The sequence below is a fragment of the Idiotropiscis lumnitzeri genome, chromosome 4 (genome assembly GCF_059441095.1).
Source record: "Idiotropiscis lumnitzeri isolate Australia: NSW breed Sydney's pygmy pipehorse chromosome 4, RoL_Ilum_1.0, whole genome shotgun sequence".
Classification (NCBI taxonomy): domain Eukaryota; kingdom Metazoa; phylum Chordata; class Actinopteri; order Syngnathiformes; family Syngnathidae; genus Idiotropiscis; species Idiotropiscis lumnitzeri.
Genome location: NC_142394.1, coordinates 8,181,502 through 8,206,833, shown reverse-complemented (window position 1 = coordinate 8,206,833; position 25,332 = coordinate 8,181,502). Strand labels below are relative to the sequence as shown.

Below are 25,332 nucleotides of genomic sequence, written 5' to 3'. Positions count from 1 at the left end.
TGATGAAATTATAAATTTGCTCCCCAAATTAAGTCATTGAATAGTAAAACTGCAACGCAAAGGAAAAAAATTCCAATTTCAAGTTTGTGATTTACAGCCCTGCATGGTTTTATCCGCACTTGTCACCTCAAAACGTGCATGACAATAAACGAGCATGTGAAGGACTGGAAGGTATGCGGCTGAAGATGTTCAACCAACTTCTCTCATTAGCTTCTCTCATAATAAAAAAAAGGGGGGGCAGGGGTTGGGGGGTGACGAAGATGCCACTCCCCGAACTAATGAGCGCCTCCTTCAAAGTAATTGGTCTACATTTTTTCACAATATATTCCTGAGAATTTCAAATCAAATTACACTGAACTAGCTCGGCCTCCTGTCGTCTCTTCAGTGCCAATGCTTCTAAGACCTACAAGATGTGTCCTCTCTGCTGTCTTATAAAGCGTTCCCATCATCCTGGAATAGACTCTTTATTCACATAACACAGCTGACATTTCCTCCACTTGTTCCGACCTGCTTGAATCCATTTCTCCTTGATCCAAAGTATTTAAGGGCCACAAACCCTCTGTATTTCTACTCCAGGGTCGCTGCTAAGCATAAAGCCCTACTGGGGCGCAGTTGTTGTTTTAATGGAACATTTAAACTGAAAAATTGGGATTGGTATCAGTTTTAGCATTTCACAACTAATGCATGACTTTGCTAATGTAGGAGAAATCATCATTGTTAGGACTGATTTCTTGCATCATGATTAAAAATAGAACATAACTGTTTTGTGTTAACAAATCAAGACAGATAATGTAGACATTTTTTTGCGTTTCGGGTGAGCTCGTAACGCGCATTCAGAATTGTGACATTGGATTGTTTTCTTTTTGTGTGCCCTGGTTTGATAAGTTTGCTTCATTTTGATGTACTAAAGTGTTATCAATAAGCCTGCTAGTAGGCAGCCCTCTGACTGCCAACGTGTCATTGCATTGACTTTTGATAGTTGTCGTTGACCTAGACCAATTTAAGTCATCTGTTAGCGGTGGGGCGCACCTGCCAGCGCCGTTCGACACACAACCATTTCTAGCACATTCCTCCACCTTTCTAATTGTTCCTCCATCAGCTCCCTGCAGATCACAATGTTAATAGCGAACATCATGATCCACGAGGATCACAGTTTTACCTCATCTGTCAGCCGACCAGTTCCGACTGCAAATTTGCCCACTGAGGGTACAATAAAAGTTATCTTTGCTTATCCAACCCCGTTGCAAACACGACGGGGCTCGGAGCTCAAACCCAATGCCGTCCCACCTCTACCCGAAAGTACTCGGACACACCTGCAACATACTTACCACAGAGCCTCATGGCTCTCACACATGTCCTACACCATTATAAAAAAAATTCCCTGTCGCTCCAGACTTCCTCACGCAGTAACACAGTTCCTCTCTTGGCACCCTGTCACAGGCGTCCTCTAGACCGACAGAACGCTGCAGCTCCTTCACGCCTTCTCTGCACCGCTCCATCAACAACCTCAAGGCAAACAATGAGTCTGGGATACTTTTCCTTGGTACAAAACCATAATGATGCTCACAAACTCACATGACTTTCATCATTCAAAAGTATCATTATCAGTCGTGGCAATACTGGAACTAGAATTACTATCGGATCAATAGCAAATCTTTCAGTCTCATAACCCACTGCAGCTAAAGTTAGTGATGATGCATCCACATGAATTATAAATAAGTGTTGCCAATCCTGGCTCTGTGTATTCGTCTAATCACATCGAGACCAAAACTTGCAACGTTGCACAGCTTCAGCGTAAACCTTTAAGTATGACCACAGTTTCAAGTCTCGTGTTTTCTTCAGTATTTGCCGTGTTGATCAAGCCCGTGTTTGGATAGTGACAGTGTCTTGATGTTCCAGACGTGTTCCAGCTCGAACCTTCCATGCTTTGTGTAATTCACCTGATGACATCTCCTGCGGAAGCTCTAAGAAAAAAAAAATCCACTCTTGACTTCTTTTCTTCTTTTCTCCTTTGCAATGTCTGGCGTCTCTTTTAGCGGAGGTGAAACGAGGCAGAACCAGAGGATATGGGACAGACAGGCGTGAAATGGAGGCATGACCCCCCTCATCCACCCGTAGGAGCGTGTTGAGTCAAAGCGTCCACATGTGTGTGATGACATACAACTTTGCCTCCATTCCACTTGCAAAAACATCTTTTGAAATGTGACTCGGCCAGCGCACTTTGTTTCATAGGAGCCAGCATGTTTACATCTCACCGTCGTCACTGAGACTCCGGGATTTCCGCCCGCAGGGACTGCCGCTGACCCGCTATAGGGGCCCCGTGCCGATTCCGACTCCAGGAGTGCAACTACACTAGCTCGTACTACTTTCACACTGAGCTGTTGCCAGTGCGGTGAGAAGCCGTACTAAAAAAATGACACCTGAGTCACTTGAGGCTGGATGATTTGGTGCTAGGTTGGTCTCAAGTCTTTGCTCATGGTGCAGTAAGATATTTTGGTTAATATTACAAAGAAATGAGAGTATTACAGTTAGTCAGTCTGGTAATGCGTTACAAATTTAGAACCCGGACACGACTTCAACCAAAAACTGTAAAAAAAATAAATAAATAAAAAGTGCACCTTTCTTCCTCACTTACTGGGTAAGCTACGACAAGAAGCTTACCTCACAATCAGCGTTCTTTGACTGCCTGCGTATGTAGAGCAGAAAGATTAAGCGGATTCAACTTTGATTCTCTCTTTGAAGAGTTTCCTTTGTATTTCCACATTAATCAACCTTTTTTGTGGCTGAGAAGTTTTGTTTGCGACACCAATTGATCAGTCGAGAACCACGCCACTCCTGCGTTGGTGCCTCCAAACAAGCTGAGCATACCACCTGAACTAACAAACCAACGGTAATTCAGAATGAACAACGTCTTACCGCCTTGTGTGCGATCATGTTCACACTAAGACATAAGCACAGATGAAATTGAAAAGTGTGTATTTGTGTGCGTGCGCGTGTGAGTGCTCCAGTAGTTAAACGCGTTCAGCAGCTGCATTTTTTTGCCATTAGCAAGGCAGCACATCATGAAACCTGAGCACAAGAATCCCGTTAGACAGTAAATACACACACACACACACACACGCGCACTGACTGACAAGAGTGGGCCAGATGGTCCACTCGGCTAGTTAGAAGGTGAGTGTGTGACAAAGTGAGGTCAGGTTCTTTGAGCTGCATTCTTCACACTCGGCAATCACACACACTCATGTGTTTTTGACACACACGTGCGGTTGTGTTGAAGATCATAGCAGTCAAACATGATTAACCATATCAATCACATTTTTGGTAGGAATTCTATTATTGAATGGCAAACAATTTATAAGTAGGTGTAATAGTCCCAAACTTTTTGGATCTGCATACCCATTCGTCTGTGTCATTCTGTGAAAAACATGTATGAATCAGGTGGTCCTTATTTAAAGGAGGAAGCCAGCACGTCATGTATATATTTCTCTCTGAAAACCTGACAAAAACGGGTCGCTCCCGACTTTGTTCAGAAGAACAGAATATATTTTGATTAAACGTTGATTGGAGAAGGGAAAGCATAAAGAAGCACAGAAAACAATAGACTGCTGCAAGGTTAAAATGAGCAATCCTTTAAAATGGAAAGCAAAAGAGAAATGCAGGAAAAAAAACAAAACAGAAAACAACAATTGAAAAGGATGCAAGAGTAGCCTGACTGCAAAGACTCAACCAATGATGAGCTCCAATGAGATCATAGATGTAAAGGAATGTAATAATGAGAGACGGAAAAATACGGAAGATGATGATTTGGAGGGACGGTGGCCGATAGGAGCAAGAAACTGGATGCTACCACGACTAAGATATAAGGTAAGGAGGACTAATGACGTGGACGGCGGGACACGGACGAGGATATACTGTAAAGGGACAGGATACGGATCGATTGAAAGAATAAACGACCAGCAGATGGCGTTTGAAGGGACATCGGAACAAAAATGCAGATTATGGAGGTATGGAGCTCAGATCTTCATCGACAACCTGATCCCACATGTTGGTTTTTGTCCAGTGAGCAGCTGCAGTCTCACTTGGGACAACGTCAGCTGGAAAAACCATGAAGCACCATTTGCATGAAGCACCTGGACAGTATTCACAGGATTAGTACTTAAGAATTTACAACCTTTGCTCAAACTTTGTTTGTAAACATCTTGCGGAAATTAAAGACTTTTTTTTTTATATGATGCCACAAGCTTGCCTATCTTGTTTTTTTGGGAGTAGTTTGCCACAGGGCTCACTGGGACCTTCAAACCATCAGATTGTTTTTCTTTTGTTTGATGTTGTGTGCAGAATTTGAAAGAAAAAAAAATAAAATAAAATTGATTCCATTTCCAAATGTGGGGGGGGGGGGGAGTGAAGCACAGGGAATTCCTTCTGGTTGCACAGTCCGTGGGACGGCTCTTTTGGTTTGTCTCTGCTGTGTCTTTAAGTCAGGATGAAGAGTTTTACCATTCATGTCGCAACGATTAAAAGCACATGTCATGTGTTCGAGGCCAGCTGCTAAATCATCGCACGCCACACACGCGCCAAACTGCTTCCTTCCTCTTTGTCCCCGCAGTGTTTCCCATCACTGATCCAGACACGCTTCACCATTGTCAGCACATCTGCTCAGGACTCGTTTGCGTCACTCATTCCCATTTGCATAATGCTGTTCATACAAAGGGCAAATCAAGTGTGATTTACAGAGTCAAAGAACAATGTTTTAAAAAGAAAATGAAATGAAAGGATGATAAACAAAACAGTAACATGACATGAAAATGAAAGCAGGATTGTGAAACCGAGAAATCATTTTTTTGAGTTGTCTAAAAGGCAGCAGTGGACTATAAAGTTTAAGCCTCGATTTAAATTCAACACTACTTTGAGCTGATCTCAAATGTTCAGGAACATTAAAAAAAAAAAAAAACTTTGACGCTTCACTTTGTTTGGTTCTGGTTCCAATTTCAATGCAATACGATTCTCTGTGATTATGATTCCATAGAATTCATTCCAATTAAGAAACAATTAATTCCTCATAACACTACACTTCAATTATGACACAATAACAAGTCATTCCAATTACACTGCGTCATCTGAGTTTACCAAACAATATGATTAAATCTGACTCAGTTGTGATTTATATAAATGCAGATTGCAATAAAATATCATTTGCACAAAAGAGTAAAAAAGAAATTCGTTTGTTTTCAAATGAAGGATAAAAGAGAACAACCAATGAGCAGCCAAACAGCAGCTGTAAGCCTGGATGCCCAACATGGCAGCTGTTGTGGCCCCCCGAAACTCCCCGACCCTCCCCTCCAAACATGCACACACTTCGTGGACGGAACTGAATGTGTGAATGTTCTGCACCATTTGCAACAACAGTATGTTGTTTACATCAGTGATTCCCGCGGCATATCCAATTGCAATCATTCGGTCCAGAAATTAGCATGTACTCCGAAAAATGTATGTCATTTATCTATGTCAGAACAATGAAATGATAGCTTTTTTTTTTCATATGTAAAAATATGTGCTCTGGTTTAATAACGGTGAGGAAATACTGCTTTAGATGCGTGACGACGACAACCAGTAGGATATAAAAAGTCAGCACACCCCTGTTCAAATGCCAGACTCTTGCGGTATGAAAAAATTAGACCAAGATTAATCATTCACCCCCAAAATTGAGCCGTAACTTGTATAATTCGATTGAAAACAAACAAAAAACAAACGTATTTTAGAGAGGGGAAGTAAAAATAACCAAATAAGATCATGCACTTGCACAGGTGTGAACACCCGTTTATAACTTGGGATTTGGGAATTTTTAGAATTAACCAATCACATTGACTTGGCCTATTAGAACAGCTGAACTTTATTCTTTGGTTAATCAGATCACTTTAAATGGTGCATGGCAGGTGTGTGTTGACTCCCATTTAACTCAACCAAAGACACAACGATTTTTTTTTTTCAATAGAGTTGAAGGTTAGCTAAAGGTCATATTCATTGTGGTAAAATTTTGGAAAGATTTAACTTTGTCTTACTTTTTTTTTAATATCACAAAAACGTTTGTGGCATTTCAACAGTGGTGTGGATACTTTTTATATCCACAGCACACTGCTGTTTGTGTGCGTGGTGTCTCAGACACTGTGATTAAAGACGCGAGACACGACGTCTGCTCGATGGTGACATCACCTCGGGGACGCGCCCACAACACGACATGAGGCAACACAAATATCCCGCCAACACAACCACACAAGTTGGACCCAAAGCTCTGTCATCGGTGTCTTTAACACGGATTCACAAACATTTTGGGTCCAGGGATCCCTTTACAGAGAGACATTTTTCCAATGACCCCCTCCTAATCCAAACGACAATTAAACATAACTAGCATGTGTATCTCCAAATGCCACAGGAATGAAAAAGTTGCAAATTTCAGAACCAATCTATAACCACATCCCAATCTCCCTTGCACTCACCGATGATGATGAGCGTGTAGTTGACGCTGACGCTGCCGAATCCGTTGGTGGCCTTGCAGACGTACGCGCCGCCGTCATCTGCCTCCACCTCCTTGATTCGCAGAGCATGCTGCAGCGCGCGGAAACGCGTCCAGCCGCTGTGGATGTTGCGGCCACCCTTGGTCCACATGATGAGGGGCGGCGGGTCGCCCTCTACAGGGCACGGCAGCTTGACCGTGCGGCCCAGGCGCACGCTCTGCCGGTGGGAAACGCGTTCCGACACCCTGGGAGGACCTGGGATGTTGAATAAATGAAACACCAATTATATTAAGTACAACTCGTAATAAACATCTCATGTAATGTTACATGTTTAAATGTTCTCGTGCAGCATACGTTGCAAAAGATATACTATGTATATTTTATATATATATATATATATATATTGTGTTATTGCCGAACAACTTCAGGAAAAGATTAAATTGTGATTGCAATTTTGATTTTGTTTTCCATAACAAGCTTCAGGGCAATATTCATTATGTACATTAACATTTAGAATTATGCCAAAAAGTTACATGATAGCATCAACACATTAAAAGTTTTTATTACTCTAATAATGTGAGGACACAAAGGAGGCTGTGTAAGGGAGGAAGATTTCTATACTGGTTCAATAAAGTTAAAATACTTCAACTTGCTATCATACAGAGAGAAATGTGAAATTATGTGTGAAATATATATTTTGTTTTTTCATTAAAATTATTTAACTTTCATGCTAATTTTCACATTCATTGTACATCTATGGTTAAGCGTTTCCATATTTTTGCTTCAAATGAAGACTGAGTGATATGGCCTAGAATTCATATAATTTAATAAATTGTGAGATTGTGATAAAACATAAGTTTAAAAAATTTGAATGAAAGATCAAGTTATTTAAATGTGAAACATAAATATTTATTGTGAATAGAGGTAGAAAGAATAAAATGTATTCTTCTCTCTGCTTCTTTTCATTCAAACTTTGCATTCTCATGTCCGCATTTGTCCACTTTTTCTTATGTGGTGGAATTAATTTAGCAAATAACATGATTATATTTCCTTAGCACAGCTAAATGGATATAAAAAACAAAAACAATGCTATTTCGAGACCTATAATTGCAAAGATCTCAAAAGTGTTATAATAAATATTTAATATATTAAATATACTTTTGCGCCTCACCCCGGTTGATTTAAAAGATTTATTTTGGTTTGGGGGGGCGTGTACTTACTGTGTAGTTGTTTACTCTACTATTATTTTCACTCTCGACCCGTCCTCCTCAAATAGTGGGGTGCCCGTTGCGATACAGAAGGGGGCGTGTCACCGCAACGTAACATGCTTTTTTTTTTTTGCTGTACTAGAATAAAGTGTAACTGCACATCCACCACAGTAGGTGGCAGCGGCGCTCTCATTTCTATATTTTCTTCTACTTCAGCCAAATTGATCCACTTCAAAACTTTTCTGTGACTGACCAAAGAGTTGGGCATGAAATATTTTCTTCTTCCTTTGGGGGACGTAACAGAAAATAATTGTGGAGAATTGCTGAAGAATTCAGACAAAGTAATCATTGCCATAAAAATCACCAAGATCTAAATCTCCGAAATTTTATAGTTCCTGTAATTGTCAGTGGCTTGTTTGTCATTAACTGTAGGGGGAGCCTAGAGACAATCGCTTGCATTAAAAAAAAAAAAAAAAAAAAAAGAAAAAAAAAAAAAAGAAAAAAGAATTGACAAAACGGTGGAATTTGAGGGAGTGAGCGTGGGAGGTTGGGGATGAAGCAGGGATGAAATACAGCAGAGGACAGGAAGAGAAGGAGAAGGAAGCAGGGGAAGCAGGGTGGCGTCTTCTCACGACTCCTTCAACAACGGCCGAACACGGTGACATACACGCCGAGCAAAAACAGCAATCGAGTTCGCTCGGACGCTTGTCACCAAACTCTCACTGCTCTCCAAAATAGCTCACTCTGGGCGCGTGGGTGTGTTTAAACAATATGACGTATTAATCAGCAAATACCACATGCTTTCATTCTGTCCCAGAGGAGTGTATTTTTCTCGGCAGTGTGGCTGTGGCTCAGTCGGCAGGTCGGGTGGGAAAGGGACCAAACGGCTGCTGGTTTGAATCATGGCTCCTTGGGCAAGAAACTGAACCCTGATTTGCTAGACCAATTTGTGATTTCATTTGTTAGACTAAACGGTACACACGTACTATTTTTACAGAATTGTGTTTTGAAATATCTTGTTATGTCAATGTTATTTTTATTATTTTCATCCATTATTGTCGTGTTATTTTTAAATATTTGGGCCTCATTGTTTTGTGTTATTTACGTATATACTTGAGTCTAATATAATTTATTTTGGTTTATATTTTTGAGTACCAGATTAGAATTGTTTCATGATTTTTAGATAATTGAGTGATATTCTAGGATACATTTTAAAATGTTTTCAATACTAAAATAATTTGGGCTGATATTTATATTGTGTTATATTTTTGTGTAATATTTTAGAATAATTTTAATACTTTTTTCTTATTTACTAATAATTGAGTAATATTTCAAGATTATGTTGAAATAATTTGTACAGTTTTAAATACACGTGCAATATTTGTGTATTATTTGAATATTTTTGTCTCCTTTTTCAATTTTTTTCAATATTTCAGTCTAATACTTTAAAAAAACAATGCAATTTTTGTTTTTGTTTACAAATTTTATAATAACGCAAATATAGTTGCGCTAGTCAAATGAGCAGGCTGAGATGAAAACGAAGTCCTTGCTAAAATAAAGGAGGACTTATGTGATAGAGCTAACAAGTTTGAGCTAATGCTCATTTCCAGTCACCACTCTCCTGTTTTTTTTTTTCCTCAGTGCTTAACGTTATTCCCGTTCACGTTGCCATTCTCTTCCATGCTTCCAACAGATTGAAATCTCATTCCCACCGACAGCACCAAGGCCCCCAACCCCCCCACCCCGAAAATGCGTTAACCAACCCACACTCACCACCCCCTCGCCCCCTCACTTAAACGACATGACCCTCATGAGACTGTTCCTCCACATCACTCCCCTCGTCCTGCTCATTCACACTCTCCCTCTCTGGCCATGTCGTATATCAGCGCTTTATCGCTCCAGAGTGATTTATCCACATACACACTAAAGCTTTGCAAGAGCAGGACCTCTCAGTGAACCGCTCAATTTTGGACAGTTAACCTCTCCCGTCAGGGAAGAGAAGACTGTGCTGCATCCTCCTCAAGGGAAATTGATGCCATCTCAGTTTCGCTTTCAAACTGAGTGGGTGTGTGCGGAGGGGGGGGGGGTGCATTGGGGGTGTTAGTGGGAATACATGATAGACGCAATTTTTTTGTTCCAGAGTGTACATACTTCAGCATTTCAGACAGCGACATTCAAAGATGATTTCCTCTATGAGAGTATTCGAAGAAGTGAAGAAGACACACATGCAATGTCACGATGAGATTTATGTATTTAACATGATGACGTCCGTGTTTCTTCTGTTTTATTTCCACGTCTACGCAGTGGGTTTTTTTCTGCGAGTGAGGCAACTGATGAGTTTTTGTAGGTATGAACCTTTTTTTTTTTGCTCTGACTTGCGAGTACAAACTTGCAAACCAAACGCTGTCTGGTGGCAGTGAACTTAATTCAACTCACTTTAGAATAAGCAGCAATTTGGCAAATCGTGAACTATTTATCCCAAAAAAAAAAAGAGCTTCAAGTTGTTTAATGCACTCACACTTGAATTTACATTATGCTTCGGTTCTAAATTTTAGGAGTTTTAATGTTTTACATTTTCTCCCTAATAATTTTGCAAATCATTTCAACTTTTTCTTTCATATTTAGAGTTTTCTTTTGAATATTTATTTTTCTCTCATTGGACAATTCCAGTGGAACAAAAGCATTGACTTGTCACACTTTTGCCAATTGTAATTTTTTTTTAATAGTTTGTCTTAAACATTTGTGTATTTTTCATCTAAAATCTTCAGCTTAAAAATTAGGTTACTTTTCTAATGTTTTTTTGCCGCAATAACTTGTGTGTGGTTTTGCATGAGCATGTGTGGGCGTGTGTGTGTGGAGGAAATGAAAGACAGTTGCATTTGTCTTTTACAACTTCCTAGTCTGTTTAGTCCATTTGGCGTTTATATTCCTTTTCCATGTCACATCCTGCAGCACCTTGAAGGATGTTAGTGTGTCGGGGTGTGCGTGTGAGTGTGTGTGCGTGCGTGCGTGCGTGCATGTGTGCACAAATATGAGTGACAGTGTCTTGTATGTGCACATCTGTTTTAATGCATTATTGTGCAGCCTGACAACAGGACGACACAGCTTCATTTCTGGCATCATTGTTAGCCTATTGGCGTAGTTGCCCAAGTTGTTTTTAACGTTTGTTACGCAACAAACACAACAAACACTTCCAATATGAATTTGACCAGTCAGATGATTAATGTGCATCGCCATCCAATAGTTGAATATTATCTTAGGTAATTACAATTAATTAGCTCGGAATACATTGAGCTTGCTTATTTTCCTGCATGAAAAAAATGAAATGCTTTCCCTAGATAATAAAAATGGCATTTCTTTAGGTGGATGTTAAATATAGCAAAAATATTGATATCCCTGCGTGGTGCGCTGGACGACTGGTTAGCATGATGGCCTCACAACGCAGAGGTCGTGGGTTCGACTCCAGCGGCCTTCCTGTGTGGAGTTTGCATGTTGTCTCCGTGCCTGCGTGGGTTTGCTCCGGGTATTCCGGTTTACTCCCACATTCCAAAAACATGCATGGCAGCTGCATTGGGCATTCCAAATTGTCCGTAGGTGTGATTGAGAGGCGGATGGTTGTTTGTCTATGTATGCCCTGCGATTGGCCGACTGCCCGAAGGCAGCTGGCATAGGCTCCAGCACCCCCCGTGACTCTAGTGAGGAGAAGCGCTACAGATAATGGATGGATTTATTTTCGTTCTGGCTGCAGCCGATTCAAAACCAGTGTGCATCATGTGCTCGGAAACGCCATTACGAAACAAAGCACCGCCCTTTTGCACCAAGTTATCCGCTGAAGTCTGAGGTGAGAGCACCTCTGTGACTTTCCATTGAATACCCCTGGCGTAGAGGTACATCCGCCTGACTTGTGTGCGGACAGGATGGGATCGGTTCCCATTCGGTGACGGTGTCTATGTCTGCCCTTTGACTGGCTGGCAACCTGTTCAGGGTGTAGTGTGCCTTTCGCCCGTAGTCAGCTGGGATAGGCTCCAGCACCCTCCCGCCACCCTGTACAGGATAAGCGGTGTGGATGATGACTTGACATGACATGAATGTGGATGGTATGAGAAATGTTCGATGAGTAACTAAGGCTAACCTGTCAACCTAGTGGTAGTGAGACTCTACCCGTGTGTGCTTGTTTGCGTATGTCATCTTACTGTCACAATTGTGTCACCATGGCCACCTTGCTGAAAGATTTCTGGCTCCGCCCCTGCACAGATCTCGCAGCTCTCACTGTTTTTGTGGACCAAAGCGGCCATAGATGGGAAGAAAATAAAATAGTAAATGTTGCCAATGTTCTCGCTGTGCTAAAATAACGACGAGAGACAGCCAACTTGGAAGGTTTCGGAGGGTCCATCACAACACTTCTGTTGTTGTTGGCTGGGAAGCCAGACGGAGGTTTTGTGTTTTTGTGTGTGAGTGTGAGTGTGCAAACTATCAGACCGGAACATGAAGTCACGCAAAACTTGAGTGTATAAGAGTTCTCATGACTATGATTGGATGGTGACCAGGTTCCCACACATACACATATTGAAAAATGTGCGCGAATAGGTGATTCTGAGGATGCCCAACCGTGAGTATAACAATAGTCATAAAGCGGAAGGCTCATTTGCGGCACAGGTTAACTTCTTTTTACACTTGTGTGAATCATAAAATGATCTGCATAAAGATTTTTGCCCAAGTTGTTTTTTCATGCAATATAGATTTTTAGTTTTTAAAACTTCTTTTTTTTAAAAATATTTTTGTATTTTACACAGAAACAGGTTCATAATTTATTTTGACAGTTATTCATGTCATATCATGAGATTTGTGAAGTTGATTATTACTTGCGTTTGTTTGACTGTTAATGATGTCACAAAATGGAATGAGTAATGATAATAATATCGTGATTAATAAAAAGTCTGAATTGCACAGTTCCAGTGTTAGATAGCAATGATGTACCTAATGAAGAGTCCAGTAAGATGCCTCTGTATACAGCACACACGCACACACACACCCCCACACACCCGCACACACACACGCACACCCACAAGCAGGCATTATCTTTGTTGAGTGGCAGTTCCGCATTAAGTTGTCTCCTAAAACACACACATGCACACACAAACACATTACCTTTGTTGAATGACAGCCACCCATTAAGTTGTCTCCTAAAACACACTCGTGCACACCCCCACACGCACGTATACAAGTACGCACGTTAACTGCTGCTTGTTAGTCCATTGTGACAACTAACATCAGGCCTTCAAGGGGTGAGAGGGTGTGTGTGTGTGTGCGTGTGTTGGCATGTTGTCATCATGCCCACACTCAAACACACAGCCCTAATGGCCGACACCTCACACACGTAAAAGCCAATTCCGCCTCTAATAGCAGTTCATAGCGTGCCAGCCTGCCACACCTGCCGTGTTACACTGGAGACGAGGGGAGGTGAGGGGGAGACTTTTCACAAGACAGATATCAAATCCGCGTTTATTCATTCAAGTAGCCACGTCAAACAGTCTCTTGCCGGTGTCTTTGACATATTATTCCACAGTCAAATCATCGATTGACTTCTTATTCATTAATGTTTGTGTGTTGCTATTTGTATCTGCTCTGTAGAACCACAGAATAAAATCGCCCCTCGTGTGTCTAACCATCAGCGCTTCGTCTCGATCAGCACATGTACTTATTTATCCTACTTGCATCGAGTGTTAAGATCAACTCCACCTTGTTTCACCCGTGTCGCACGATCAGTTCCTTGCCTACCTCATTCCACCTGTCTGACACGTCAAGGTACGTACGAATTTATCCAAATGAGCGCTACCTTGTTTCACCTGTGTCTAAGTATGATGTCGTTGGCGGTCCCACTTGTGGCTTACTTGTGGTGTTCAGGATGTGGAACCTGTTTAATGCATCCTCTCAGTGCGTATACTCACTGTTACAGCCAAGAATGTGCTTGCAGCGGTCACACCGACCTTCCAAATGCAATCGGAGCATCCTAAGGCTAGCGGACGCCTGTGTACAAACTTCAACTGTGTTCAAGTGGAGAGCATCCACTACTAACAACCACCAAGCCCCAGACTGCTTTTTAAATGGATGTCTGGGGGTGAGTGAAACAAGCTAAAGTATTTATTTGATTCATGTGAGTGAGTGAGTGAGTGAGTGAATGTAGGTGTGTGTGTTTGTGTTGCTGTCCTCGACCTGACGTTTATCAGCTTCTCTGGAGGCAGACGCTATTACTCATTAACATGAGAGATACCACACGCCCACACACAAGCACATAAGCACACATCACCACACAAATGAGGAGACACACACAGGCGCACCCCGACACACACTCGCACACACACACTTTTTTTTTGTTGCCATGTTACCTCACATGTTGATGCAGTGTGGCGCTGCATGCAACATTGTGTTATACCAACGAGCATCAGGAATCAAAACAAATGTATTAGTCTTTTTCTTGATCTTTTTTTTGGTCACGCTTCTGTCCTAAGTCAACATAACATTGGAAAGTGTCAGAAGGAACAAAGCAAATCCCGGAAGGGGAAAATACAAAAATCAAAAGTTGTTTTCAAAAATGTTATTCTCATTTGTTGGTTAAGATGAAATGTTTTAATTAGTATTGCTAATAGTTGCCATTACATTCATTGTTTCTTAACGTTTCAACCTTCAAAATTAACAAATGAGTAATTTTGTCCCATGGCTAATTGTATATGTGTAGGGGTTGGTCTGACTCGAAAAGCATTTTTTTTCTGATAAAAATGGATGACTATTGAGGGAAAATGGAAGAAAAAAATAGTTTGAAGTTTAAAAGGTGGGGATCATGATTCAGTAGTAAATATTCGTCATCCTCCACCTGTGTGTGCGTGCAGGGGTGTGTGCGTGTGGGTGTGTGTGTGTGTGTGTGTGTGATTTCTGGTTGACTGGGTGGGGAGATGGACATTCCAATCATGCACCTAACACACACAGCCCCACCACACGCACGCACGCTCACACACACCATGCCCACCTCCCACATTCCTTGGAAATCCTGAGCTGTGACTAAGTGCATTTGTTGATCTGCGTGTGTCTTGTCCTAATCTGCGGCTGAATCCTCAACATCTCGGTCTACTCATTGGCTCGCTCAGGCTAAAAGCGTCCAAACAAAGAGCAGCTCTCCCATCGAATGAAGTGTCACGTCGGATGATGGTTTCCTTTCACCTTAATGCCCCACTGTGCTCTGTCCCGCATCATAGTCTAGTCACTGTGAACACAACTATATGTACATTGTTTGTCAATGACAGTCAAGTCCGACGTTTTTTAATGTGTCGTGTGCAGTGAAATACAAGACACGCTATTAAATTAGAGTCTAATGCGCTCGTTTATTATGTCCATATTTTGTGTCGTAAAGGCGTTTCCAACTAACTGAACATAACTGACTAATTAACCAACTGGGGATACAGTGCAGAGCCACATAAATGTCAGTAACACAATATACTGACTCTACTCTACTATTTCATGTGACAGCAGGATTTATTAAACTTGTCTGCTGGAAAATCAAATACAAACTTTAGCTAAAAATGATTCCTAACATGGAGTGAGAGTATTTTTTTAGTGTTAGAGACAAAAATGACAAAAAGCATATTTTTGTCGAATGCAATCTGACTGAACAGCTCCACTGACCCCCTTGCCCCTCCGTTTGCCTCGGCGTAAAGAACCCGCTAATGCGCATAAGTGGCTGTAGAGATTACGTCCACAGAAGAATGAACGCAGACTGGGTAAAGAATGGGTCCGTTATGTCCCGCAGTGACAACAATGCTGCCAGTACAACACAGGGATTACAAGCACATAATAATGAGCCGAGCACTGTGTGACGGGGAATCATTAACACAGCTCAAGCACCGAGTCCACCACTAATACACGCATGCCACTTCTGCACATCAACTCAACTAAGTAACTCATCAACTAACTGACAATCGGCCAAGTAACAAACAACCAATCAACTGAGTAACTATCCAGTCAACAGAAACTAATACTAACTAATGAAACTAATAAAGTAACCAAACATGTCAAACCAAAACAACCAAAAAGTACCAAACAAGACAACCAAATAACTACTCTGCCATGTAACAAAACCAAGCAGCTAACCACCTAACGGACCAAGTAACAAACCAACCAAGCAACTATGTAACAGCCTACCATGTGACAAAGAAATGTACAAACCAATGAACTCTGAAATGAGCAACCAAGCAAGTAAAAACAATCAACTCACACTACCTAGCCAACCAAGTAACTAATCAAATTAGCAATTCAACCAGTAGCAACCCAACCAACCAACCAACATTTTTTTTTCTTAAACAATGTTTGAATTGCCTTTCTTTATTGATGGTTTCAAAACCTTGTAGTGAAACACATGCCATTTATTTTGGCTCAAATTACCAAGTACTGTGTGTCCTTGCGCATAAATCTCATTCATGCTGCACTCCATAATCATATGAGATTAACATGCATTTCTTGTATCATATTTTCTTGTGACATTTCAATACATTCTTCTACTTTCATTTCTACTTTCTTACTTTCTTCCTTTGTGGTTAGGTTGGCCTCCGCTACATTCTAGTAAGGCGTGCGGCCTCCATTTTGGCTCCAGTTTCCAAATACTGATTGTTGTCCTAAAATATTGCACTCAGATTGCAATTTGGACTTTTTCAATGATTGCAATGGTTGACCCATCAACCAAAGCAATGCAACTCAATTTCATAATGGGGCGACAAAAAAAATAAAAATACTAATGTTTGGTGACTGGCTACGGCGCCTTAAGAGCGGTGGTCTCTGCGGACCCACCAGTATCGACCCACCCCCACATCTCTCACACTACACACACATTCCCCCCGTGGTGTGGATTCCACATCAGCAGCTGGCACTGAGGCGGTGAGGGTGAAGGGAGGGGAAATCTGTGGGGGGGGGGGGGTTGTTGGGGTGAGGCTGAGATGGTGAGGGAGGATAGCACATGTCAGCCATGCTGTGCCACAACAATGACAGACAGCTTCTAATTCTGTCAGCCACATCTTATATTTGACTTGAGGTTTGCTCTTTACGGGAATGCATCCGGACTGCAGCGTGACTGCCAAGCGACAAACAAACCCACACAAGAGGCATATAACAGACAAAAGTAATGGGACACGACTCCAAATCAACCATTGAATCAATCGAGTCGGATTACAGACTTTATGGTTGACATTTTCGATTTAAGAGAGCCAAATTGAAGCCTACAGCACTTTTTTGATCAAATTTAAAAATCTGATATTTTCACAGTGGTTATTCAGACACGTAATACCACACCACAATCAACAAAATAACCATTTAATAACCAGTTAAATATTCCAACTCAGTTTACTTAGTCTTATTTACTTCAAAAATAAGTCGCATACTTTGCAAAGCCAAATTCAAATACTGTACCGTATTAGCTGTAACTCTTTAGCACAAAAAAAAAATCTCAGAACAAAACACCCAGCTCAAGTTACCACTGGGCCTTGCAAACCAACAATGCTGGAGTGTGGTGCTTGTGGGCAGAACTAAATGTATTGTATAAGTTTTGAGAAATGTTTCTAAGAAAAAATTCTTGTAAAGATGACTCCATTTAAATCGTATTCAAGGGATAAAGAAAGCTATTAAAACAGTCTTTGATTTAAAATGTAGCTCATATTTGGTGATTTTACATTCATTCCAATATATTATTCAAGTAAATATCACAAGTATCGCAAAAAATAGTAGTTGGAAAATGATGTGATTAATCACAATGAATTCCAGACATTCTTTGCGATTGATTAGTTAAAAATGGTAATCGAAACTTTTTCATTTTATTGTACAAAAAGTAGAACAAACAATAACCAAGGGGCAAAACAACTATTTAATTAACCAAGCAAACAAGTAAAGAATTTAACCAACTAACAAATGAGTAATTTATGAAATCAACCAATTAAACATTTAATATAAATATAAGACATCTTTCTGTTTAAATATCCTATGTGGACACCTGTGGCTTAAAGACAAGAGCGGCCAACATATGCAAATTTTTTTGTGCTCATTATAATCAAGAACGCTCAATATTCCCCAAATTACGATAAGTGCAGCCAAACAACCTTTTAACCAACACAACCAATTAACACACATATATTATACACGTATATCGTACAATAGTCTAAATAAGGTATTGGTCCGACTTGGTTTGAAGACACGATGTGTAGCAGTGTTACAGTCGGTTCACGCCTTGTCAAAACCACCCGTACGCTGAGCACCGGTCCCCCCCGAGGATGCGTGCTGAGCGCTCTCCTATACGCCCTCTACACCTACGACTGCAGCCCGGCCCACGGTAACAACACCATCGTCAAGTTTGCTGACGACACGACAGTGGTCGGTCTGATCTCGGAAGGTGACGAGACAGCCTACAGAGAGGAGGTCCAGAGACTGACGGCTTGGTGCGAGGACAACAGACTGCAACTCAACATTGCAAAAACAAAGGAGATTGTCATCGACTTCAGGAGGAACAAGACGGTGCCGCCCCACCTCTGCATCGAAGGCGTGTGTGTGGAGAGGCTCCACACGTTCAAGTTCCTGGGAGTACAGATCTCCGATGACCTTTCTTGGACACACAACACCACAGCAGTGGTAAAGAAGGTCCACCAGCGTCTGCACTTCCTGAGAGTCCTCAGGAAATTCAACCTGGACAGGAAGCTGCTGCTGGCCTTCTACCACTCGTCCATCGAGAGCCAGTTGACGTACTGTGTCTCCACCTGGTACAGCGGCTGCACTGAGGCGGACAGAGTGAGGCTCCAGAGGACGGTCAAAACAGCGCAAAGGATTATTGGCTGCCCTCTCCCCTCACTGTCGGACATCTACACCGCCCGGTGCCTCAGCAGGGCTCTCAATATCGTCAAAGACAATACCCACCCAAACTCACACCTGTACGACCTGATGCCCTCTGGCAGGCGCTACAGGTGCATCAAATCAAGGACTAATAGACTGAGAAACAGTTTCTTTCCAAGAGCCATCTCCATTCTAAACTCTCACACACACACACGACCACCCTTACCTTGCAGAACAGCAACGTGATGTGTTTTTATATATCCTATTCAGTATTATTTTCCATTGCACTAACTATTCTCTTATTTATCTAATTTATATATTTATCTGAATTATTGTTGTATTCCACTGGAGAGGGGAGCTCTCTAATCTCGTTGCACACTTGAGTACAATGACAATAAAGGGATTTCTGATTCTGATTCTGATTCTGATGCTAACACAGAATTACTGACCCTACGTTTAGACTTGTCAGGCTATTTTTGCTCAAGTGTGTGTTGTCCAGTGGAGGGTACACACGCGCACACACGGACACACACGAATACATAGACATTTACAGGAGGAACACCAATTTAATTTAAATTGCATATTCCCTTAGAACACTTCTGCTGCCCAGTGTTTCCATATGAGTTTGTTACTAGATTACCCCCACTTTTCAAGTAAGGATTTATTTTCGCCCAAGAAGTGCCAAAACCGCCAACGTTCAATTCAAGAGTTTTGCTGTCGCGCTGTATATCGAGTGTGAGGTTCTTCTCCCTCTACCTCTTTTGAGTGACACGAGCGATGGAGCGGGTATATTGTCACTCACAGCTGTGAGCGGTTGTTTGTTTGTTCAGCCAATTTGAAATTGTGTTTGCTAACATTGAAGCAATCTGGTTCAATGTACAAAATATAAAATACAATTGTGGGAAATAATACTTCTCCAAATTTCGGCCAAAGAATTTAGTCACATGTGTTGTGATGAATTGAATCGTACTATAACAGATTAAACAGCCCTGGAAAAGTCCCAGAAAATAATTTCTCAAAAAGAGTGGGAACCCTGCGCTTGAACATAAGTTTTAGGAAAGGCCATATTGATTTGACCAGCTACCTCGGACCAGTGGTTGTCAAATTGGGGCTTCTAGGTGTCTGTGAGCAACATTGGGGGTTCATTGGCACACGGCCTGTTGCGGTTGATGTGGCTTGACATTTGAGGGTGGGCCTCGGGGTTGGTGGAAATGCGGGAATTTTTGTAATAGAATTTTTAGAATCAGTGTTAAACATATAGCTGCCGAAGCTAATGCTAATGCTCATAGTTGAATTCAACTTCAAAGGTTCTGCTGTACATTTGTATGGAAGTGTGTGAAACTAACGTGTAGCAGCAAAACGGCAGCAAACTTCAAAGGGTGGCAGATTTGCTCTCGTTAAGCGCTAATGTAAAAAGCAAATGTTGGCCCTTTGGACCTCAACAGCTGCCCTCCAAATGTCTGTGACACAATTTTGACTCCTAAAAGCCTTTCCCATTTGCTATCGTATGACAACTATCCGCATTCAAAGCAAGACACCGACTGATTTTAAAATATGTGTGTAACAGGCCACAATACATTCAAACCCCGTCCATTGAAGCTTCCAGGTTAGCATCATCAAGTGCTATTAACTTCATAATTTCTCATTTCGCTGTTTTGAGTTGAAATCCCGCAGATCACAAAACAATATCCGTATGTACTGATTAAGCCAACAACAGCAAAGTTTTTTTGTCAGCCGCTGATTGGCGGTTTTATTCTGTCCATAGACTCATGCTACATTGCAGCAAAGTGGGAATTGAGAGTTTTCCAGTCTTCTGACTGAAAAGTGAAAGTGAAGTGCACTGGAATGCCACTCAAACAGGGAGGAGGAACAAGTGAAGAAATCAGACAGAAAACATCAACCCCTGACCTGTTTCAATCTGACGTCACTCGACAATAGTGACCTCCATGGTGACAGTTATTCGATAAAATGTTTGAAATGGTTTGAAATAAGATTTTCCTTTCTTTATATAAATAAAGCAATTTATGAAGGCAGGTTTGCAGGAGATGTGTTTTAAGGAAAAAAAAATTATCATGATCAGTCATTCTTGTTTACAGGTTGTTGCCTAGAATGCCTTGAGGTAGCAACTGGTACAATCAGGAGAGATAAATCTGATTTCACATTTGTCTGGCAAAGCAGCATCACAGCACACTGCTCGACTTACTGATCACTTCCACATTTTTGCTAATCAAATCCGCTGTGTTACAAGCGGCAATCGAGGTAAACATCACGTGATTTATCAAGATGGAGTTCATTCATCTATTTAGCAGAGTATACGAAATTGTTTTAACACTTTAATTAACGCAGCATTTTGATAAAAAGAGTTACCAGGACTTTAAAAGTAGTTCTCGCGTCGCAGACGAGCTCTGGTACATGCTGCCATTTTAAAGTGCATCTACGATGACATGCTACGCATTTACGTTAAAACAGAGCATGCGCAGACGGGGCGCAGCCTGGCCAGCCCGACTGAATTGTGTACATGACGCTCGTTCGGATTGGCAACCCCTAGAATCCGAATGAAATTCCATTCAGCCTTTTTATTCCGATTGGAGTGTTTATATGGAGGAATTTTATTCCGTTTGGTCATTCGGATTCTTTCTCATCGGAATACATGGCTCCACCGACTCATGGAAGGAAGCTGGGTTTACAAGTTTCCTTCCATGAGTCGTAATGAGCAAACGTACGATATTTTTGTGTTATACATTAATATGACATATTAGACATGATGAAAGGACTATCATTTTAAAAGTGAGTTTCAAGACCTTAAGAAATATAAATGCCGTAAATTCTAACAAGGTGCATTTCTATATCGCACATTTCGCTAAATGCGGGGCTGTTCTGGAATGAAACCCCCGCGATGGAGGGGGATTTACAGTATACTGTATGCTTTTAATTTCCAATTTTAAAATATCTTCGTTAACCTGCCCTACAGAAACAGTTTGACCTTGCGATTAGCATGTCTGCCTTCGGGGTTCCTGTATATATAGTACAATATGATATGGGAAAAAGATATTGCTGAAGAGCAATAATCCACCCAAAAAAATAATTTAAAAAAACGTGTTTGTTTGTTCATAATGGTGCCACTTCTGTCTTAATTTGAGTCAGGAAAAACCCGGAACTATGTTGGAAGCCGGCTAATTCCCGAACAAATTGGACAACAACCCAGTTGAGACAGCCAGTGTGAAAGGGGCTTTCCTGGTCGTTTGGCCTCTTGTTTGTTTTCTCCCGCTGTTCCGCGTCCTTCCTGACTTCCAGCGTCATTTCCTGCCAACCTTCCACGAAGAAGGAGGAAATGCCCAGCAAACATCCCTAACAGCCTAATCTGAGCAACTCATCTATGGCCCCTGTGTTTACTTTTGGTCCCGTGGCTGCACGCCGCCTGGCTGAATGCCCCTTTGTTGTGACAAAAAGAATCACCAACGGTGCAATCTTGGTGGCTTCCGCCCAATGGTTAGGGTCTACTCATCTCCATGGGGCGGCCTTGTTTGTTGTTTTACTCAGGGCTTCTCACCTTTTTGGGTTCAGTGATCCCTAGCTGGGAAGAAACTTTTCCAATCCCAATGCCAATTTGGTTTAAGTACTGTAAGTACTGCAATGAAGTAACAATGTTATTTAAAAAGCACTTTCCAAAGAGAGGACTCAAAAAGTGCTTCACACAATTAAGTTTAACTAACAACGTCTGGGGCCGTTTAGCTGTTATCAGCAAAACACACACTAAAACAGGATTTGTATTTTTTTTTCTCCTCCGTTCAATGAATCAATTGATCAAACTTGTTCACAACACCTGAGTTCATGTTCATTTTGAGGTCGCTAGCTAGCTAGTTGGTTTGGTTCATTAGCTTAACAGCTAATTCACCAGCCAGTTAGCTTTCAAGTTAGCTAGGTAATTAGCCAATTAAAGGACTATTCAAGGCAAATTGTACCTGTGGACATAGTTTACTAATGTCAAGTAAGTGCAATTTACATGTATGTGTAACAGCTTGTACTGTGCAAATATACATTTGTAAAACTTTACGTACACTATGTTAGTTATCACATATTATGCAGTAAATTAATTCGGCCCAACACAAATATATTTTGGCGCCACCAGTGTTTTAGGTTTTATTTTATTTGGATACTGAACTGAATTACAAAATCATAGGTATACGTTTCAAAAAATAAAGTTAAGGTTATGGATAAAGTTGGGGAACTCATACTGAGACAGCTGCCTGACTCGCTTCCACCTAAAGTCTATTAAGTTGCTCGCAAAAAATAAGAGGCACGGTTCAAGAAGGCAGCCTGAATCAACAATACACATTTAAGTCATCGAGCGCAAATAAAAGAATGTAATAATGTATTGTATTGTTATTTAATTTGTGCACATTTGGTCCTTCCTCATACGCTCTCTCTTGCTCACACACCAAGACGTGCGTCTACCATTGGCACTACCAACACGTGTGGGAATTTATCCAACTAGTTGTCTATAAAATGCCAGTAGTAAAGTCCAAAGTGATACAATTTCTTGATAGTCGAATATGCGCTTTTTGCAGCAAAAGACAGATAAGCATGTGGGTGAGTGGGTGAGTAGGTGATTTGGTACGAGGGAAGGTAGAAAGGTACAGGTGCTAGTAAGGTACATAGGGTAGAATGATGGAGAGGTTAGTGAATCCAAAAGTAAATCCAATATTACACCATTGTAGCGAGTTGACGTGCAAAGCTTCCACAAACAAGATGGCTATGAACAGAGAGGTGATATATTTCGCACCACAGTGAATGCTCCACCAATGCGGGTTCCGGGTTCGTGTTTCCACTATATTCGTGGATATTTTTTTATACAGGTAATAACTCTGGTGTTGTTCCAAAGCACGCCTATTGTGTGTGTAATTCTACTCCTGACCACTAGATGGTGGCAGACTATTTACTCTGAAATGGTGTGAGCCTAAATTATCAAACATGTTTGCTAGATGGCGCCGATGGCACAGCGCCATCCACTCTCTAAAAATTCCCCTGCACACGAGGCACGGATGCCACCTCATGCGCGCCAGGCTTCACTGTAAAGACAGAGGGATCGATACAGAGTTAAACCGTACTGCACAATATTTGTGTGTCATGCATTGCTCTTGTTCTCTCTTAGTAAATGATATGCTTAAATGTGTTAGTACAATTCATGTGTTTTTAGACTTAAAAAAAAAATTAAGTGCCATAAATGCTACGTTATTTCTAGATAGCGGATTACACTTATTGCCGGTGGGGTCTAAAACGAAACCGCCGGGACGGACGGGGGATTACGGTATTTAGCGTCTTTTCTGACATCTTTGCGAGTTTAATTCTCACTAACAAACTCACAACATGAGATAAATCGTTTTCACATTGATTTGTGTATTACAAGAAAGGAGACTGCCGGTCCCCATATGTTCCCCTGCACTTTTTAAAATGATACAACATAGCTCAGAATTTATTGCAAATTAATTTTGTGAACCCGCCCTGGTGACAGCTGGCACTTTGAGAACAACTGCTGTAGCATCTTTGCTGCAGAGACTCCCCACTGCCCACCCACCTCTCAGATAACAAGACCACACACGGAGAGTCACGTATACAGTAGCCACGCAATAAGAGGCAAAAGTATTGGGACAAATTCCATCTTTCCTGGATGTCACTGACCTCTGGCCGTGCTGCACACCAAGATGGACTCCAGCAGCAGAAGGTGGAACAACACTGACGTCATCACAGAGGTTTTAGACGTCTACCGCCTACAAGAAAAATAGTCACTGTAGTCAATAGATTTTTAAACCATGACATGTTGATGACAAACAGCTAAGTGCAGCCTCAAAACGTTGTTTTTCAATAAAGAACACCAGAAGTCACAGTTTTTTTTTTCTTAGTAGTTGCCTATAACATCCGTATTCTCACAGTATTACTTATTTTTATACAAATGTTCTCAGGGTGTTTATTCCCAATTTGTTTTCGGAACATTATTTGTCATCACAATTATACCACTTTTGTTTCTCAGAAAAATTGTTTTCATGACCTTTTATCGTAATAATACGGATATTATTCCATCTTAATTCTGGTAAAAAATATTTTGGGGTATTGTATGAGTACTTTTCCCTCATACTATTATAACTGCATTTGTCTAACTTTACTTTTTCTCATACATACTGCAATTTTTCTCATTCCCCCCTCAGTTCATTTCGGCTCCAACACTCCTTGGTGGATAAAGAAGGTTAAAAATAAAGGAAGAAGAAGGTCAGAGGTCACATGTCCTGTCATTTCTCAAGCTTTTAGAACAAATCACACTGGTTTGGGGGGAGGGCAGGTAAACAAACCTGTCAAATCTCAGATGATCCAACAACATTTATTATTTATAGAGGAATTTATTATATCCACCTGTCCGGAGAGAGCATGTCTCTCTTTTTCCGTGATCTGACTTGTTATCTGACTACTTTATAAACAGGTAACATTAATATATTTTAAGGAGGGCGGTTTTATTGCTGCTCATTAATTAGTGTATTTAGTGGAAAATCTGCCACATCAGTCATAAATCTTATACAAAAGTCGGTTTTGAGCCTCTTTTGCGATTAATATCACCTTTTAAATAAAGCAACAAGTAAATGTAACATCTTTGAAGAACATTACAATTTGGCAGTTTTAATGTCACAAATCTGCTTAGTGTAAGATTGAAAAACACCACGGAAGAGATTTGATATCAATTCATGAACAAATCTTTGAACTGTAAT

At 41.1% G+C, this 25,332-nt stretch overlaps 1 protein-coding gene across 2 annotated transcripts in view; it reads right to left on the bottom strand.

Annotated features, from left to right (window-relative positions):
• Window positions 1-25,332, bottom strand: part of fgfrl1a (fibroblast growth factor receptor like 1a) — a 46,982-nt gene that overhangs the window by 20,824 nt on the left and 826 nt on the right. For both annotated transcript variants that reach the window (XM_088295129.1, XM_088295130.1), the window contains 2 exons: window positions 24,257-24,345; window positions 6,495-6,767 (listed from right to left, as the gene is read on the bottom strand). In XM_088295129.1, coding sequence (XP_088151255.1) covers window positions 6,495-6,767; window positions 24,257-24,320 — 337 coding nt within the window. In that variant the 5' untranslated portion in view covers window positions 24,321-24,345. The remainder of the gene's footprint in view (window positions 1-6,494; window positions 6,768-24,256; window positions 24,346-25,332) is intronic.